A 20,065-nucleotide genomic window follows, 5' to 3' on the forward strand; every position below is an offset into this window, starting at 1 on the left:
GACCTAAATGTAAAAACTATAATCACAAAATTTCTGGAAGATAAAAGAAAAAAATTTAAAATTTTGGTTAGATGGAACTCTTACATGTAGCACCCAAAGAATAATGCATAAATTTTAAATTAACAAATTGAACTGCATAAAAATTTAAAATGTTTCCCCTGATTTCAAGACTTTCTGGCTACAGAAATCAAGTCAATGCTGTTTGTTCAAGACAAATAAACAATGGATAGATCTGATCAGTCCATTTTCAATGATAATAAATATTTAAATATGAAAAAAACTAAATGTAATGGTAAAAATGGCACATGCCCAGTTGTGGTGGCCCTGGCTAGAGAATCTGAAGAGTTAACCTAACATAGTCAGAAGAATTAAGTTGGTTGTGAAAATCAAATTGTTTGACAGGCAATGCCTTGGCAGTATTTACTGCTCATAGTGAGTGCTCATAAAATTATTTGTTAAACAAATATTAAACTCTTTGGATGGGATTTAAGTCTTCTTTCAAGAAGCTGAATGACAAGATGAACATGCTTTGTATTTAAAAGGAGGCCTGTACCTCTTCATACTGAAAGAAATGGAATGTGGAATGAGGGAAAGATTCATTGAGGCCCATGTCTGAGATCCCAGGCCATAATTAAAATCCATTTATTGTTAAATAAAATGAATTAATAAAGTTAATATCTGGTTAGATATTTAAATAAAATAAAAACCCCTCCTAAGTAATCTTGTTCCATTATTTTTTAACTCTGACTATAATTCAGGTTCATCTTTATGAGTGAAATAAGGGTCCAATGGCCAGTGAGAAAGCCAAAGGGAAGATTTGTTTTGGAGGAGTTATATAATTTTAGCTGCTCTATGATTCACACATCATAAACATTAGCATCTGGAGGACACATTAAGTCATTTGCATGTGCTGTTTGGAATGGCAGATCTAAAAGGGTAACAGAGAGCTTGCTTTAGCATAGTCTGTGACTTTGAATAAGCTACTATACAGTATTGGGAAACTTAACTTCCATAGGTGAAAAAATAGGATGAGTTAGCATTATACCTCATTTACAAATTGAAGGAAGGAATCAACTATACTTCTTAAAGTGCTTGGGCTTCCCTGCCACCCTCCTGGATATTTTTGGCTCATATGCATAATTTATAGAACAAGGCTGTCTAAAACTGAAAGACTTTGATTGATGTTAAAAGTAAAGTAGAATAAGAATAAAGTAAATCTTTTTTTAGGCAATTTAAAAATATTGAGTTTAATTATGTTTTATGAATAATTTAAATGTGGGTTTAAAAAAAAAAACCTAATGCCTTTGATCAGAAGCCTAAGTGTCCCATGACATAAGTGGGTTTTGTGTGATAGATGAATACTCAGAATTAAAAACAAACATGCACTAGAATGCAGCACACTTTTCCGTGACTTCCACTTTTCTTTCTTAAATTGCTGAGATAGAATCTTAGTGTAATTTTTAAAAATCACAATTATAGGATTGAGTTTTTATTGTGTAAATTCAAAACAGGAATAAATGTAATCCTTCCCAGCAGGCATTTTGACTTGCCTTTTGCTAAATTACAGCCAGAAAATAAACTCTTAGAAAAAATTTCAGGAAAAGTGACAGAAGATTATATACCAACTGTTAAAAATAATCTCTACACTGAAGGTAAATTATGATGCAAAGTAAGAACTTTGTATGTTTTCTTCACATTTTCCATGATGGGAATGGAAGTTACTGCATGGGCACTGATTACAGGATTGCAGGAAGCTTGTTGGCAACAAAGAGTTACATTTGCAAAATTAGACTAAATTCAGTCAGTTCCATTACCTGAAAAGAGTTTTTGTCCTAGTATCTTAAAAATAAGAACTTTTTCTGTGCCGCAGTCTGGCTGGGCACAAAATAACCAAGCCACCACAAAATCTTGTAGACTCCAACAGCAACTCTTTATTCCCGAACTCTCACGGACACTCTACACTCCCTCCACCGGGCTCTGCATACCAATTCTCTCAGAATCCCATAAGAACTCAATGGGAACTCAAGGAGCAGGCGCCTGAGGCAGCAGCATATGCCCTAATCCCAGCAGGATCAGCCCTAAACCTGGAGCCACCCTATTCCAGCAGGATCCACCCTAAATCCAGAGCCACCCTAATCCCTGAGCAGGGTCACCTTTCAATCCAAAAATGCCATGCCTCATTCCTACTTGGCTATGGCTCTCAGCATTTCTGGAATAAATCAAAGATGTTTCCTTATGCAGGAAAAAAGTTATGCCTTGGAAAATATTGCAATATATATTCACATATACGTTCAGAATATATATATATACATATGAAATTAAAATAACTATAGAACAATGTTGTATGGGTATCCAGTAGAATCCAGTGCACCTCTTTCTATTCCATAGCTGAGACTGTGGGTACAGCTACACCTGACTGCCCGTCAGCATACTTCAACTTTCTTTCTTCTAGAGCAATACAATACTGGGTCTCCAGCATATCTTCCCACGGACCTCTTACATTTCTCTTCAGTATAAATATTTTGCTTCACTCAAATGACTGCTCCTCTCTCCTGCAGACAGCCTCTTCTGTTGCCGCAAATTTCTCTCTCCCCAGATTCCCTTTTCTCTTCCTTTAGTTCAAAATCAAACCTCTACTGAAAAGCTGGCCCAGTGATATTTTTGTTTGTACTGAACTCTTTATAAAGTACATTATTGTATCATAAATGTGGAATGAATATGCTTTAGTTAGTATACCATAGTGTACAATCCACAAGGCATCAAGATACAATATTGTATATATATAGTAGAATTCAAACCATGTATATATTGGGGCATAAAAAAGAAACTTGAGGAAAGGATTATGACTTATTTAATTTTTTTAAGTATATGAGTGTGTGCATATTTGTGTATACATATGTATATACATGTATATATTTAAGTATTCATATTTAGCTATATAGATAGATTTCATTTTCTACAATGAACACATATATTCAGAGGAAAAAAGAGACCCACTGAACAAAGTCTAAATACCAAGTCATGCTATTTTATAAAGCAAGAGTAAGCACTATGCTTTAAAAAAAACTTAATATAATACAAAAATGAAAAGTATTTTTATGCACTTTTAAGAGAGTATGTTGATATTTTCATTAATATTGTTTCATGTTGGTGAAAGTAGGAAAGATAATGTGTATACACATTATTTTAGTTACTTAAAAGAGACAATTTTGTGACTAGTTGTGTAAAAGGTAGGTTATTTAGTTCCACATTGACTTTTTACAGAAACTTTAGGGGTAGGGAAGCCTGAAATCCTATTCTCGACCATCTCCTCCCTCTGTGGAAGGTGAGGCATCAAGGTTCTTGGTCAGAGCATATTAATGAATCTTTGGGTATTCAAGGGCAGCTCTGAAGGAGGTTCAAACTTATTTTATAAGGAATTGAAAAAATGGAGTTCCTAGAAGGAAGTCTAGGAAACAGAGGCAATCGGAAATGAAGGTTTATTGTTTTAGTGGACAAACATTTTTGAGTTCCTAAAATAGGTATGACCCTGTCCTAGGTACTAGATAGGAATTCACTGATACACCAAAACAGATAAAAATTATCTGCCTTAGTGGAATTGATATTCTAGTAGGCAGAAAGACGAAGCCTATGAGATTTTGAGGGGATGCTAGAAGACTTTTAACAAATTTGCTCTTCAATGTTGTTATATTTGGTGCCATTATGAAAATTCATGTGGCCCCCAAATTTCCAGCAAAGGTACAATGTTTATAAATTCTGTAAGTGATTTGCTGTTATATTTAGGGTTGAGACAGACTAGGGGACAAGGGTGAGCAAGGGGGTTGGCAGCTCAGACAAACACCTTTGCTTACTCTGCCTGCTCAATAGCATGAGTACCTCCACCCTGCCCCACATTCTCCTGACACAGTGATTTGCTGGGTCCTCCAGGAAATAAAGCTATATGGACTACGTATCACCAAGCCGGGGAAAGACAGTCCCATTTTCCTTTTATGTTCTAATTTGTTGGAGAGTTGCCCAAACCATCTTTTCAGAGTTCACCAAAAACAGCTGTTTCAGTTTTGATTTATGGCCTCTACCCTTGCATCTCTTCTACTTAAAACTTTTTGATGCCTTTCCATTGTCTTAGGAGACAAGTCTAAATCCTTAAAATGAGATATTAGAACTACATAATTCAGTGCTCACCAACTCTCACTTTGGCCTTATTGGAATCAAGTCCATTAAATGGATCCATAGTTTTGTGGAACCAACCCTTCAGCATTCCATAGTTTTGTGGAACCAACCCTTCAGCAGATGAATGGATAAAGAAACTGTGGTACATATATGAAATGGAATATTACTTATAGCATTAAAAGAGAAAAAAATTATGGCATCTGCGGGTGAATGGGAATATCAGGTTAAGGGAAGTAAGCCAATCCCCAAAACCAAAAGCTGTATGTTCTCTCTGAAAGTGGATGCTGACCCATAATGGGGGTGAGGTGGGTGGTAAGGGGCATGGAAAGAATGGAGGAACTTTGGGCAAAGGGGAGGTAGGACAGGTGAGGGGGCAGAGGGATAGGAAAGATGGTGGAATGAGATGAACCTCATTACCCGAGGTACATATAGGACTACACGTGTTGTGTACAACTAGGAAAAGTTTTGTTCCATTTATATACAATGAATTGAAATGCATTCTGCTATCATGTATAACCAATTAGAACAAATTTAAAAAAACTCACTAATATTGGCTATCAAGGAATTACTGTTAAGTTGTGTGATGGCCCGTGGGTTCATTATACTATTCTCTATGCTTTTCTTTAAAGCTTTTCTAATTAAATTTATTTTTTAACTAGTACATAGAAACAAACATTATAATTATTGAATTAGGTAACATGACATTTTGATGCATGTATACACTATGTAACGTTTAAATCAGTTAAATATATCTATCTCCTCAAACATCATTTCTTTATGGTAAAACTTTCACAATCTTTTCTTCTAGTATTCTAAAATATACAGTATGTTATGGTTACCTATAGTCCCCTACTATTCTCTCTGCTCTTATTTGAAAGTTTCCATGATAAAAATACTAAAAATAATTTTTAAATTAAAATATAACTTCAAATATTTAAAGGATTTCTATGTAGAAAAGAATTCAATTTTATAGAGGAAATCATGTGGAGGAAAATTTGGAGTCAATACAAGGATGAACTAGACAACAGAAGAACATATAGCCTTGTAAGAGTGACTCATGCTAGGAAATACTGGTGTACAGGCCTCATAACTATTCGTCAGGGCCACAGTAAAGAAAATAACAGCAATGAGTGAGAAACTAGACTAACAGCCTTCCAAGGTTTCTTCTAACACTAAGATTCTGCTAAGATTCCATTGATCAATGAATCTGATTGGTGCACATCTCCCAAACACATCAGAGCCTATTACTCTCCAGTCCTATCAGATATCATACTACTTGTTTAAGACTTTACATTGACTTGTTCATAATTTTTGCATATATTTGTTAAGTCCTTTTCTTAAGGCTTTCAAAAATCACAATCATGCCTTACACCTGTTAGACTCTTTTAGTCCTCGCACAATGTCCTGTACATACTGGGCCATCAAAATGCCTTTTTGAAATCTCCTTTCAAATCAGTCTCCTAACATTGTGCCTCTTCTTTGCCACTCATGTCTATGTCTTACCTGTCACTGTACAATCACTGACCATACCTGCACCACATTCATGTCCCCTGACCTAGACCTAGAGGAGGGCTCTGTGCATACCTAAAAATATGAATAAAGAAATCCTTCCCATATCGTGAGGCTGTTAACTTTCCAAGTGATGCTGATTCATTATGATAATCAAATTATGACTGTGGAAGATTGCTTTAATCACTGGAAATATAATTATTCTAACTGCCTGGCTCGTATATACCCCTTACCCAGGTGGCTGCCACCATCATGAACAAACATGGAGCCAACTGAAAAATGATTTGTTTCTCCCCACCACATCTTTTCCACCCTGGTGGTCTTTCCTCCCCAGGTATTCATTGTCTTTATACCACCTTCTGACTGTCTACTTGAGAATTAGGGCATGTGTAGGGGTAAAACCCTTCAAAATGCCAGACACCTCACCAGACATTTTACCTTGTCAAATCATTTAATTCTTATGATTGGAGTAAGCATTATCTACATTTTACATATGAGGAAAACTTTTTTCAAAAGTTTAGTTATTTGCCCAAACGTCTAAATGATAACCTTGGGATTTGAAACCAGATCTACCTGGCTTCAAAATCTATACATTTTACAAGGAAAACAACAACATCATCTTTCTTACACAAGCCTTGAAATAATACAACCTACAGGAAACAACTTCAGTTGAGGAGGATTACTGTCACAATGTCCCTAGGACCATCTTATCCTCCAACCTCTAAAAGCTTTCTCATTCCTATAATTAAACTCTAAAAGTCCAATATCAACAAATACCAATAGGGGGGAGGTAAGTCCTAAAATGCTTAGATAAGCTTCTAGACAGATTAAATGTCTTGTTTGGATCATGATTTTCTTTAGAAAGATCAGCCTTAAGTGACTCTTTCTAAGAAACAGATCTAACCTAATTCCTTTCATTCTTAAAACTTTCTAAGGATCCCCACTATTAATGGTCTAATGCTACTTTGGCTCATGATTTCCTTTAAGATTTGCTGGCCTCTCCAACAGGCCCATCCCCCTCCAACTTCACACTTTACAACACCAACTATTCACATTCTCCTGCCCTCCCCAAATATCCTTTCTTCATGTTTCCATTTCTCTGAACACATTTCTTCTGACTGCCAGCTTCCCCCACCACCCCAGCCTGTCTAATCAACAACAAACCACATGTCAGACTCCTGTTTGCCCTTTGCCTGTGCTTCAAACACATCTCAACCACTTTCTGACCTTACTGATCACCCTTCCAACCATAATAAATGCATTTATGGACAATAATGCTCTACCATTGAATAAATACCTCTCTTTCTGCCATTATCTTACTGTGTTTCAAGTGAATGCTGTTATCTCCCTACCAGAATGAAGGGTTCTGAGGGGAAGAACCAAGTTTTTACAGGTGTGCAAATGTCTAGCCTTGGTAGACAGCAAATCTTCTTCATGTGCTAAACCAAGTAGCCATTAAAGCCACACCCCTATGGCTTTTGTTTCAGGAGCTATCTACTCAAAGGGTCAAGAGTCATTTTCATAAAGACATTTTAAGTTTTTCACTTCATGACCAGAAGCCACTTAAAAACTAATAAATAATCAACATTCTAATTGAAGAAACTATGTCAAACTTACCATCTTAGACAAAGCAAGAATGAATATAACAAGAAAAAGTATGTTGTCCAAAAGGGTGGCATCTGCTGGCTCTTTGACCTTTATCTCTAGTTGGTTTTCTGTATCAGCAGCATCAACAGGAGTACCTTCTGTTATAAGTAGCTCTAAAATTGAAAGGGGAAATGGCTATTTTATTTTATGCTATAGAATAAGAATTGTCTCTCTTCAGTTTCAATATTCATCGAGTGTTTCACTAAATATATGAGTCACAGTGCCTAGCGCAGGTGAGGCACTGGTAGAACACTTGCTTAGTGCAGGTGAGGCACTGGGTTCGATCCTCAGCACCACATAAAAAGAGATTAAATACTAAAAAACAAACAAACAAAAAAAAAACGTTATGCTAGTCACTCCACACCCACATGATCTAGTACAGGTATTTTATGATTAAGAAATTATGTTTAATAAAGCCCTTTTATAATTTTAAGATAAAATGTGTACTGTTAACAGGTCTACTTTTGTGCATTAGTTTCTCATTTATATCTTTCTCTTTTGCTTTTTATAAAATTTCTTATTGAACATGCTAACCAATCCCAACTGTCCTAAAGGAAAAAAAGAATAAGCAATATCCTTTCATGCTGTAGCCCAAAAGAATGAATAAAGGAACATATGGGGCTCCTGAGTCAGCCTTCTTTCTCCTTTAGGCACATGGAAACTGAACAGAACTTTACAATAATACATGAAAACATCTGGAAGAACAACTCCTTTTCTCCAGCCCAAGCCGCAGGCAAGTATTTACCTTCAGCTTTAGCCCAGATTTCCTCTAGAGGAGGCGCTGTTATCAATGGAGCAGTCTCCTCCACTGTGGAGTGCTTGACCTCACAAAATAGATCAAGTCTTGGATATCATCAAGCACTGCAGCCTCTTCAAATATGTTACTTTCCTGTATTCCTGTGTCTGTATTATCATTCACACGATTATCAAGCATTTGCTCTGCTACGCTCAAAATGTGTGACTCAGAGGCATGGAAGACCTTATCTAGAACTTTTTCTAGATAATAGGGCATTAGGTTATAGGGTAGGCTCTCCTGCTGTGCTGACTTCAGCTTTAAAGACATTTCTTGCAACATGGCTTCCAGTTCTTGGACATCAATGTACTTCAGGAAGCGTTGCAAGGACTTTTGTTCTATAAAGAAGCTGCGGATTATGGGCAAGTCTTCCTCCTGATCGCTAAGCTCTGGCTTTAGGGCTATATGTGGACTCTGTGGGAATATATCATCTTCAAGGTCTGCAGAAGCAGGACCCTGGCTTTTTGCGTCTGTGATATGCCCTATGTCCTCAAGGTCCTCTTTTGAGGTTTCTTTTCCAGTAGCCTTTTCTGTAGACTCTAAAGTGTTCAGATGTTCCTTAGGGTTGTCTTTTTCAAGATCGTCAGAATCTTTATCCTGAAATACTTCACTTATCCCTGAAGTCTGAGTGTTTTCCTCGTCACTTCTGTCAAAGAGTCCCTGGGCTTCCTCATCTGCCAGAGGACTTTCCTCCTTTCCCATTTCCATATCACCTCGTTCCTTGTCCATCATGTCTACCCTTTTGGCTGTGGTTTCAGTTTTCTTTAAAATCTTCCAAATTATACTCATTTATTGTTTGTTTTCTTTGGTTTCTAGATAAGGATTGATTTCTTTTTTCAAAAGTTTATAAGCATCAGTCTTCTCCTGTTCGTTTGAGACCTGAGAAATGTCTACCCTTTTGGCTGTGGTTTCAGTTTTCTTTAAAATCTTCCAAATTATACTCATTTCTTGTTTGTTTTCTTTGGTTTCTAGATAAGGATTGATTTCTTTTTTCAAAAGTTTATAAGCATCAGTCTTCTCCTGTTCATTTGAGACCTGAGAAATGTTGCTGGTTTTGTTTTTTTCACTTTCTGGCATTTTCAATTTATCTGGTAGTATTTCTTCAAAAAGTTCAAATAAAGTTTGTTCACCCTGAGCATTATCTGTTTGACTATCTGCATGAGGATGGCTCTTCTGAGCCAAAAATTGTTCCTCAAGATCCACAGTGTTTTCTGAGAATGCACTTTCAATTTGTTGTGAGTTTGCTACTACTGGTTTAGGTTCAGGTTCAACATCCTGGGAGACTTCAGGAAATTGTCCCACTTTTTCTATAGCTTTCTCAGAATCTTCATTTGCAGAATCATACAATTCCAAAAATCCTAGAAGTTCTTCTACGTTATAATTATCAAAATCATCTCCTCCAACATCAAAACAAACAAAATCTGTCTCCTGTAAGGAAAAGAAAACCATTAATGTGTCAATAACAAAGTATCACAAAAGCAAACTCATCCATGCTCCCAAATTCAGGATTGGTTCTAAAGAATCTTTGAGGTCAACCAGATTACCCTCCTCCAACCCCCACTGCCTAACTCCATCTATGGCTGAGTAAATCTGTCTTTTTCTAGACTACAGTGTTAGAAAGTCTATTCTTTCTTTCTTTCTTTTTTTAACATGGGTCATATTCTTTAAAAAGCATAATGAGTAAAAATGGTGACAATTTGGTCTCCAACTGCCTGACTCTTGGGTCTCTCTCAATTTGCTCTGAACATAAGTAGGGAAAGGCAAGGTATCACTTATAGGATCCTCCAGCTCTTAATATCTACACCTATGTTTCAGAAATTTAACTCTTAATCATTTGCTCAGGAGAAGCTGGAAGATCCTGCAGCCTTGAGAAAGATGAATCAGTTTTAAAGTATCTTACTGAGATACAAGTACATTGGATGGAATAAAGAATGATATTAAGGAGGCTCCTCACATTATTATTACCACAAGAACAAACTGAAAACAAGATTCAACAAGGTATACACCTTTCTCTTCATCAGGGTTTCACAGTCACTAAGATCTCTCTCAGGATTATGTGTATATTATCTAGTTTTCCTTCTTGCTACTAGTAAGCAAATTGATATAAAAGGAGCCATAGTATGAATGGACATGTTTTTAAAAAATTTCCATTCCTAATTAAATCTTCATAATATTCTGCGGGGGTTCCGGGGGTGGGGGAGGCAGTTCAATGTAGTAGGGATGAGTGATTTCCTCTCCTCATCACATGCATTTCTAAGCCATGAGGGATGCATGTAATGGGAAATACAATGAGAAGGCAGAGTTCAAAACAAATGAGTTCTCTGTAATCAGTGAACTGCTGTCACAGCTTAAATCCCAAGAACTCTCTTTACCAACAATGAAGTCCAACAAGCAACAGAAGTGATTTTATGGCCCCTGAGATTATAAAGAAATTTTAGGAACAGCAGCAACAAACAGGATGACTTTATCCATTCAGTCCATCTAATCTAAGAACTGTCCTAGCCTAGCAGTTTGCATATTCTACAGCCACTACAAAGAGCTGCCCAAAGATGTTTCAGTGTTGGTGGGCATCAATTACTATACAATTTAAAACTCTAGAAAATAATCAGCTGAAGTGAGAATTCTAGAACACGAAATCCTTTCAGTCACAAAATCAATTTAAGTCAGAGCACCATACAGGAATGTTGTATAAAGGAAGCAGTTGGGGCCTTAAAAGATCTGAGACTGAATATCACCTGAAACGCTCAGGTCCCCTTTTCCAAATCTATAACATGACTATGATCCCATATATGACTAAGAATAAGAAAACCTTTGTAAGTACATATTTCTAGCCTAGTATAAAAGTTAGAGTTTATTAATTTAACCTAAATATACTTAAAATGTCTAATAACTATCCAATGAGTTTTGCCTGTAAAATGAAATTATTTGCCTCTTAGAATATCTGTTTCAATATATTAGACAACTCTCAGATTATAATATAATCACCCTTGAATGCCTTTCAAACTTTTTTTTTACAGGTAGTCTGATTTCAAATGAAAATCTGACACACAAATGTTAGATTGCCCCCCAAACACATTATAAAACATTCAGAAGCAGTTAACTGAATATAACTGATGGATTTATAAGCCAGTTTACAATTGAGAACAAAAAAGAAATCCATAACTTACATCTGTTGGAATTTGTAGCTCTTCTTTAGTATATTCACGAACTACCTTGATGAAATCTTTTGGAAAGTATCCAAACATACGGCCAACCTATAGTGCAAAAGAGACAAATATCAAATAAATTCTGTACAAGGAATATAAATAAGAGATTTCTCAGAAGTGGCAGGAAATATATACATAATAGATAGGTATATGGTATAACCAAGAAAGAAAGTTGCTATAACAATTACACTGAGATTATTATTCCAAATAAAAATTAAGTACAGAACTATTAAAGCAACATTTCCAACCACTGAAGTTTTCTTTTTTACATTTAGCTTAATTCTCAACACAGAGCATATAAAGTTAAGACTTCTGAAGTAAATAAAAGATCTGCATAGAAGATTATTGGATACTATATGGTTAAAACTATGTAAATCAAAGCTGGTTATAAATGCAATTCCAAATAACCTCTAGCAAGAATTTACCTGTACATTTTGTAGCATTGCTCATAAACCAATATTTGTCTTTCTTAACCAATACACAACAGTCATAAAAATTAATAAGTAAAAACAATACAAAAATCTCTAAAATGTATTACCACGATAGCAGATGTATTGATAGTATATGCTTTCCTAGCTTTGTCCAAATCTACTTTTACAAGTACTTGGGGAGTGCTGAGGGCCATTGTCAAGTAGGAATGAAGCTTCAAAATTTCCTTGCCAGCGTACCCCATGTTAAATGGATTTCACTGTTGACATTGCATGTAAGGTGACCTTGCTCAAGGACCAAGGCAGATCCGAGTTTAGAGCTGATCAGGTTTGAGGAAGTATCCCACTCCTTAGGGTGTTCCCGGTTTAAGACAAAAGGAGTTTTAGGGAAGTTGGAGGTTGAAGATTATTGCTGCTGGGAGTAGGGTGTGCCTGCAGCCTGAGTTCCCGCTGAGTTCTCCTGGAGAAAAAGTTTTTAGGAGGTGAATTGTTCGGGAGATTGGATTGCCCCTGAACCTGTGTGGAGGCGGTGTGAGTCAGGAATAAAGAATTGCTGTTTGAATCTACAAGGCTGTGAGTGCCTCATGATTCTGTGCCCAGCCAAGACTGTGGCATTATGGTGGCCCGTACGTGGGACGTCTGAAGCTTGGGGGTAAGTGAATTTGCTCTCTCCTGAAGGAGAGCAAAAAAATGGGTGTGACCATTTCAAAAAACAATGTGTTCTTGTTTTGATTTATTTTGTTTTCATTTCAAGTGACCTGTTCCTAGAACTTTCTCAGGCAAACTAAGGAAAATGGTTGACTCAAGGTTTGAAGTTGTTCGCCTCCAAGGAAGAAAAATTGTTAGAGGAAGGAGGTACCCCAGTAAGACCAAGAAAAACTATGGCATATGTTGCTACAATACAAAAATGTAGCCCATGGCTTTATAAAGATGAGTTATTAAGTATATCAATGGGACCATTATGGTATCCTGTAGAAGGATTTTTCTTCTACAAGAAAGAGATGACTAGTTCTGTTCACTATACTTGTCTTGGTTTTTACAGACAGCTGATTTATTTACAAAGCTAAAATGTTAAAATATCAACCACTAAATATGAAATCAAGTACTCTTTACTTATTAAGTTCCATAAGGTAATATATTTAAACATTATGTGTGTTTTCATAAATTGGCAAATGGAAAAATGTTTAATATTGCTTTGGTCTGTGTCTTTGCTGAAACAAGGTTACTAAGTGTTAAGATTCTATCATGTGTAATTTATATACAGAGAGTATAAGAAGTTTCAGCTGGGTTTCAATTACAGTATAACAGTACCTTAAAAAACATGAAACTATTTCATCTTATTAAAGTGGAGTAATTTTATAAGGGTTGTTTTAGAATGTGAATTTATAAAAAGGGTTAATGGTTAAAAAAGAGATATAAAAAGATTCAAGATGTGGAAATATATTTTAATATACAAGGTTAAAGGAAAAAGAAATGTTTCTAGTTGAGATAATCTCTGTGTGGTAAAGTGAAAATTTGTAAAATGCCATTTAAAAAGATTTTGAGGAAACTAGATTTAATTTAAAAGCTTGAGAAAGGTAGAAAGAAAAAAAGGTATTTGTACATGGCAGATTGAGACAAAGCTTCTTAATGGAGTAAAAAAGAGCCTTTGGTTGAAGGGCAGCCATGTAAACTAATATTAAGCGATTTAAACAAAATCTAAGCCTCGTTTAAAAGAGTGAAGCTGTAGGTGGTGAAAAAGTACATTTAAAAGTACAGTATAGATGATAAATGAAATGCTTTAAAAGGTTAAATTGACGGTTGTTGAGATACCTTCATGGCGGGAAAAAAGATTGCTTTACTCATCAAACTATTAAAATGTACTTATTAAACTAAAAAGAGAGAGATGAGATAATCTTTGTTTGGTAAAGTAAAAAGTTGTAAAATGTCTAAGTACATTGCAAAAAGCTTTAAAAGGTTAAATTGAAGGTGGTTAAGATGCCTTCATGATGGAGGAAAAAAAAATATAACCCATGAAAATGGGAAGATAATAAGATAAAATATTTAGATAAAGAAGATTAAAAATTTGAAGTGGAAAACTTCAAAAACAGAAGTACAAAAAGGTAAAAAAAAGAGAGAAGATGTAGAAAGATAAAGATATAGGAAGATAAAAAGATGTAGAAAGACAAGAATTTTATACCCACAAAATAGGAAATGAAAGAAAACTAGGAGAGAAGAAAGCAACTAAGGGTAAATATAAAAACCTTAGAAGAAAACTAGAAGATAGAAATAAGATGGAAAATGGTTAAAAATGTCAAGTAAACGTATTTCAGATAGAAAATACAAAGGGCTAAGACAACTATGGTTTCAAACCACATCTAAAAATTAAAAGGACTAAAGTAATTCTAAAAACTAAGGCAAAATGCTTTTGAAAGACTTAAATTTAAAAGGATCTTAAAGGGGTATATATCCCCCAAAGATAAACTTAAAATAACCCTTTTTTTACTCTAAACTTTTTAAATTTGGATTCATCAGGACTTAATGCTGCGGAAAGACATATGTATCCAAAAAATGTACGTAAGCCTAAGGTACTTTGGAAAGATATTCTAACAGGACATTGGAAAGCTCCTGACCCAGTGTTTGTCTGGAGTCGGGGTTCTGTTTTTGTGTTTCCACAGGGAGAACAGCAGCCGATTTAGATTCCAGAGACACTAACTAAAACAATTTCTACAGACCAAAAAGAAGATAATTTGACTCAAATCCATAACAGCTGATATCCAGAGCTCCAGCTTGGCTATTCTTACATCTGTGACAGTGATTAACCACGGTGCCTTTTTTCAATATCTATTTTATTATTGCCTTTTTCCCACATCATAAAGTTCTATTTTATTTTTTGAGCTCATACAAACCTAGGTTAATGTTTTTCTGATCAGCTTTGTTTTTTGACTGTGTTTTATTTTTTGACTGTGGAGTTTTTAAATATTGCAATGGAGATTTTACCTAGGTAAAGCTACAAGGCTGTTATTATTGTCTTATGTGTTGTATGTTATGAGTGCACTGTTTTGTGTTGCATATCAGTATGTGTGTATGTCCATATTTTTATATGAGGAGCGCTCATGAAAAAATGGATCCGAATTTTCTTGTTTTTTATTCACGTGATTTAAGTGGTTTAATCTAAATTAGGTAAACAGCTGTTAATGATTGTTTTCAAAGGTGGTTAACAGATCTGTTTGCTTACTATTGTTTTTAAAGGTGATTAACAGATCTGTTTGTTTACTTTCACTTTTCCTTTTCATTATATTTAATAATTCTGTTCAGGATAATGTCTCTTTAACATCATTGCCAGAATTCCCATCTCCATCCCAGTGCCAGTGAAGACTAAGAAAACCAAACTACAGCTTCTATGATAGCTATCACAGTAAACTGTATAAACTGATGCATCAATGAATATAACTCAACAAGTAATGCTCAATCAAGGACTTGATTTACTTTGGGAGGAAATGAACATATTTATAGACTCCTCCGATTTGAACTGCTTGCAGAACTTGCTTGGACTATATATGAGTTGCATGCATTGTGAACTATCGTCTGGTGCAGCGAATTGTGGTACTGCTGGCATATCCTTGCTGATGGTGTCACTAGTGATGCAATTTCCTTGCCAGCGCACCCCATGTTAATTGTGGTAATGCTGGCATCTTTGCTGATGGTGTCACCAGTGACACAATTTTTCCAAAGGAGCCGTCAATTGGCTTGGTGTCGTGGCATTTCTGTATCCTCCTCCCTTCTACTAGTGATGGTCTAAAATTTGGGGGCCAACAGAGGTGAGGCAAGAACCTCACCCACCCACACTGGTGCTTAGGCCTATCCACAAGCATGGCTGAATGCTGGACCGGTAGTCAGTGACGGGTTGATCTGGTTGCAGTGGATTCAACCCAAGACAGGAAACTGACGTCTAAAGGTCAGTTCTCCCATGACGGGTAAGAACCATATGTTGAATTGGACAACCTACCAGGCACGGTCCTTTAGCCACATTGCTTGTTGTTTAATTAATCAGAAGGGGGGAGAAAATTAATGCTGCAGTCTTGGCTGGGCACAGAATCAGGAGGCACTCACAGCCTTGTAGATTCAAACAGCAATTCTTTATTCCCGACTCACACCGCCTCCACACAGGTTCAGGGGCAATCCAATCTCCCGAACAATTCACCTCCTAAAAACTTTTTCTCCAGGAGAACTCAGCGGGAACTCAGGCTGCAGGCACGCCCTACTCCCAGCAGCAATAATCTTCAACCTCCAACTTCCCTAAAACTCCTTTTGTCTTAAACCGGGAACACCCTAAGGAGTGGGATACTTCCTCAAACCTGATCAGCTCTAAACCCGGATCTGCCTTGGTCCTTGAGCAAGGTCACCTTACATGCAATGTCAACAGTGAAATCCATTTAACATGGGGCATGCTGGCAAAGAAATTTTGAAGCTTCATTCCTACTTGACAATGGCCCTCAGCAGGGGAGAAAATAAAATTACAATATAATGCATATGAAACCACATATCAAGCTTCAGTTTCACCCAAAATAAATCCTCTGCAGAAAAGAACCCCATTTATTTTCAGCACCAACAGTTAAATTATATGAAGTTACATAAAGTGTACAAAAGGTATATAAAGTTCCCCTTGAGAAAGACACTCCTATTACTAACTACTGACTAAAAGGAACAGAAGATTCTTGCCAATAATTAAAGGAAACTGATAGGCAAATCAAATGCACAAAAAAGAAAATTAAAAAAGGCATCTTATTACTACCTCTAAAATATCCCCATTCATGAATGTTCTTGTTATATCTAGAAACCATCTGAGAGCCAGTATTAGTGGTAGAATACTGCCATGAAGATTAGATAAGACGGAGCAATTAAAAGTTTCATCACTGCAGATAAAGTCTGAGACTCTAGAAAACCAACAACATTGCAGAATGAAAACTGAAAACTCAAAAGGAGAATCATTTTGAAAACTAAAGAGTTTTTAATTTCTTAAGTATAACACTTATGACATGAGAGGCGAGTCTGAGGGGAAATACACTTTTCCCTTCTGATGAAAATTCTATTAAGGGTAAATTTGGAAAAGGGAAAGAAACCAGAGATGTATGGAGAAAGGGAACACATTTATCTCTTCTTAATCTGTGTCAAATGAGACCATAGATTATATAAAGCTCCATAATTACACACTGGGTGGTATCCCATTTCTTGTGATATGAAAAAAAATGATGCAGAATCATGTAGGCTCATGACTGGAAATAATTTTTATATCTAATTTTGCTTCCATACATCATCCCTGCCAAGGTGGTGTTGATTTGATTTGTGGGTGGGGAGCCAAGAACTGCCACAAGAGAACAAATTCTGCAGAAGCTACTATCAGAACAAATGTACTTAAGTGCCACTGCCCTGAAAGGAAATATTCAAAAGGAAGATTGATTAGACAGGGGTCCTTTCCTAACTGAGTTTTTCATTTTATAGGGAGCTAAGATAAAACACAACCTGACTGAAGGCAAAGAAGACAAATGAATGCCAGAGGAGCAATGCAAACAAGGTGCCACCGAAACACTCATCAGTCGGCAAAGATCCTTTCTGGTCAGGTGCTGAAAGCAGGGCTCCTCAGGAAGACAGGATGAGTGCTGCCACCAAGAATGGCAAGAGTCCTAGGGATGAACAGAGTTAACAGGCTACAATGTGAGAGGAGAAAATGCAAATCAAGCCCATTTATCCAAAAGCTCAAAGAAGGAAAGAAAGACGACTACTACATGAAAAATGCCACTTAGGTACATGGAAAAACAGTTCCAAGTTTAAAGGTTACCAATCCTATTTGGTATACTTGAAAGAAACAATAGATGGTTCTTTATATGGAGTACTGCAACTGGGACTCTGTCTAAATATAAAGTTTGTACCTAGAGGCACCATGTTTCAAGATCATTCCCTAAGAGTCAGAAATGGCAACAAAATGAAACTAGCTTTCCATAGGGATTACTCTTATTTTCTGTCTTATTTTCTGCTGTGTGGTGTTTTATTTAGGGTGAGAACTTTCAAGGATGCAACCCGGAATGTCTCTAAACTGGAACATTCCTACAGTCATCAAAGACCCTTGCTACTATTTTACGTAAACAATCCACATATCACATTTTTTTAAATGAAAAGGACAATACTCATAAGCCACTAGGAGGACACTCCTAGTGAATCTCCCCATTTAAAATATCAAAGCATGATATAAACAATGTCATGTCTTTCATCAGAAGATCCATACAACTGGCTGGAAGTAGAACCCCTGGGGGAACCTTCAGGCATAGAATATAGGAAAAGCAGGAAATGAATGACCCAGAAGTTGCAAAAAAGAAAAAAAAGGGGGGAAAAAAAGCACACAATGGACATAATATTCTGCTTTTTTAGAGTAAAAACAGCACAAATGATTAGGTAAAATACACAAAAAATCAACTTTAAATATGCATGCCTGAGTTACTATCTCAGACTTAATTTACAGGATTAACTCTAATGTCCTTGAATCCTTCCCTTTTGAAGCAGCAAAGCTAAGAATTGTCAGGTTTTCATCATGATGACCTTTATGATGTGTAGAGCCTTCTGGAACTTGATGTGAGGGGTAGCAACCACAACCAGTTCAGTTCTGTTTCAGAAAGTCTCCTGACTTTCTATGCTGTGCCAGGCCTAAGGTGTGTTTGGAGCACAGGGCCTGGCAAAGAGGTCAGGTTAACTCTACAAAGACCCCAAGAAATCAATCATTTAAATCTACACTGCTACCCATCAAAAGTAAGAATATAACACCTGTCAAACTTTTACTTACACTTCCGGCCCAAAGTTCTGGTGATACCTCTGCAAGTTTATAGTAGACATATACAGGGTCACCTTTTTTAAAATTCACAAAACAACAATCTGGTCCTGTGAAATCTTCAACAGCTTCACCTCGATACATTAACACTGTATATGAACATTGAAAAAAGAAAAAAACAAACATTAGGATTTGATTTTTCACAGTCCATATTGACTCATCAGGAAATATGAATCCCACTATGAACAAAAATCAGTACTCTCTGGAATCACTTTTAATTCACCTGCTCAAAGTATCTAAAATCCTTAGAGATTTTATTGCTATAAAATACAATATTCCCTGCAATTAGACGAGGGAAAAGGAAGCTTCTCTATTTTTCTCTGTGCTGAGAAATAAAAAGCAAAGTGGCTACCACCAACCATAGCTGGTTTCAGTGAAACTCTTGGTTCTTGCAGGCCTCCTCAATTTTTTTCTGTTTCATAATCATAGAAAGCTTCATTTTGCAAATATGTAAATCCAAGTGTAGACATGGACAGGCTTAAGTATGGCTTCATGCAGAGGTAATAGGGAAGAGGTTAGAATATCCAGGAACCCCCAAGGGGTTAATTAACTTGAACTAACTGCTAAAAGACATTACCTTTAAGTGGCTGCAAGTGCTACCATGCAGCCGTAAACACTGTCAATTTCATTTGCAGCAGAGTTGCTGTCTCTGGGTTCAGGATCTGGGTAAATAACCAGGAAATATGTTTTCTCTGAGCAAATATTGTTGACTATATCCAACATTAAGATTGTTTCAAAACATCCTCATTCGTATTTTTTTTTAATAAACAAAATCAAAAGTGGGTATCCTATCTGACAAGGAACAAGTTTAACCACGAGAAAAGGTCAGGCAATACCTTCATGCTTAAAATGCAGGACTAGGATCACAATTGATCTAGAAACTGGTAGAAGCAACATTTTTCTTTTGGTTGACCAAATAGACAGTTTCTGATTTAAGATGAAATGGACAATAGATGTATGTAAAAAGCACAAAGAAATGGAAAAAACACTTTTTCTAAAAGCCAATTAGAAGTAAAATACATGAGAATGTTTGTTTTATAAAAATATATGTCTGAGGAACAAACACAGATTTGGAGAGGGTAACTTGTTTTTTTGAAGCTAAAATAGGACTATTTTCAGAACTGTCAGCATCCTAATTCATATGTAATTAAGAGGCCAAGTTGAAGGTGAGAGACACTTTAAGGTGGGGAATTCTCATCACAAGTGGAAATGGCAATGTTTCTCTTGTTCCCCCTTAGGTCATAGAGGATTTATAAATCAGTAATATATTAGGTGACAACATAATGCATACTATGGAGCACCTATTTAGTTCTTTTTTTTTTTTTTTTGGAGCACTTATTTGGAAGGCACACAAGGACACCTTACATACACACCTCACTACTTCCTACAACACAACACAGACCCACCTGTTGTTTTTGGTCACATCTGTTTGGACACAGGCCATTTCTCAAGT

The 20,065-nt window shown here is 36.2% G+C and overlaps 1 protein-coding gene across 12 annotated transcripts in view; it reads right to left on the minus strand.

Moving 5' to 3' along the window:
* Positions 1-8,632: 8,632 nt before the first annotated feature.
* Positions 8,633-20,065, minus strand: part of LOC144374792 (transport and Golgi organization protein 1 homolog) — a 78,121-nt gene continuing 66,688 nt past the window's right edge. For 11 of the 12 annotated variants that reach the window (XM_078037546.1, XM_078037547.1, XM_078037537.1 and 8 more), the window contains 2 exons: positions 11,287-11,373; positions 8,633-9,547 (listed from right to left, as the gene is read on the minus strand). In XM_078037546.1, the coding sequence (XP_077893672.1) occupies positions 8,909-9,547; positions 11,287-11,373 (726 nt within the window). In that variant the 3' untranslated portion in view covers positions 8,633-8,908. Of the gene's footprint in view, positions 9,548-11,286; positions 11,374-18,567; positions 18,702-20,065 lie in introns of all 12 variants that reach the window. The other variant, XM_078037548.1, reaches the window with a different exon arrangement.

The sequence above is a fragment of the Ictidomys tridecemlineatus genome, unplaced genomic scaffold (assembly GCF_052094955.1).
Source record: "Ictidomys tridecemlineatus isolate mIctTri1 unplaced genomic scaffold, mIctTri1.hap1 Scaffold_88, whole genome shotgun sequence".
Taxonomy (NCBI): domain Eukaryota; kingdom Metazoa; phylum Chordata; class Mammalia; order Rodentia; family Sciuridae; genus Ictidomys; species Ictidomys tridecemlineatus.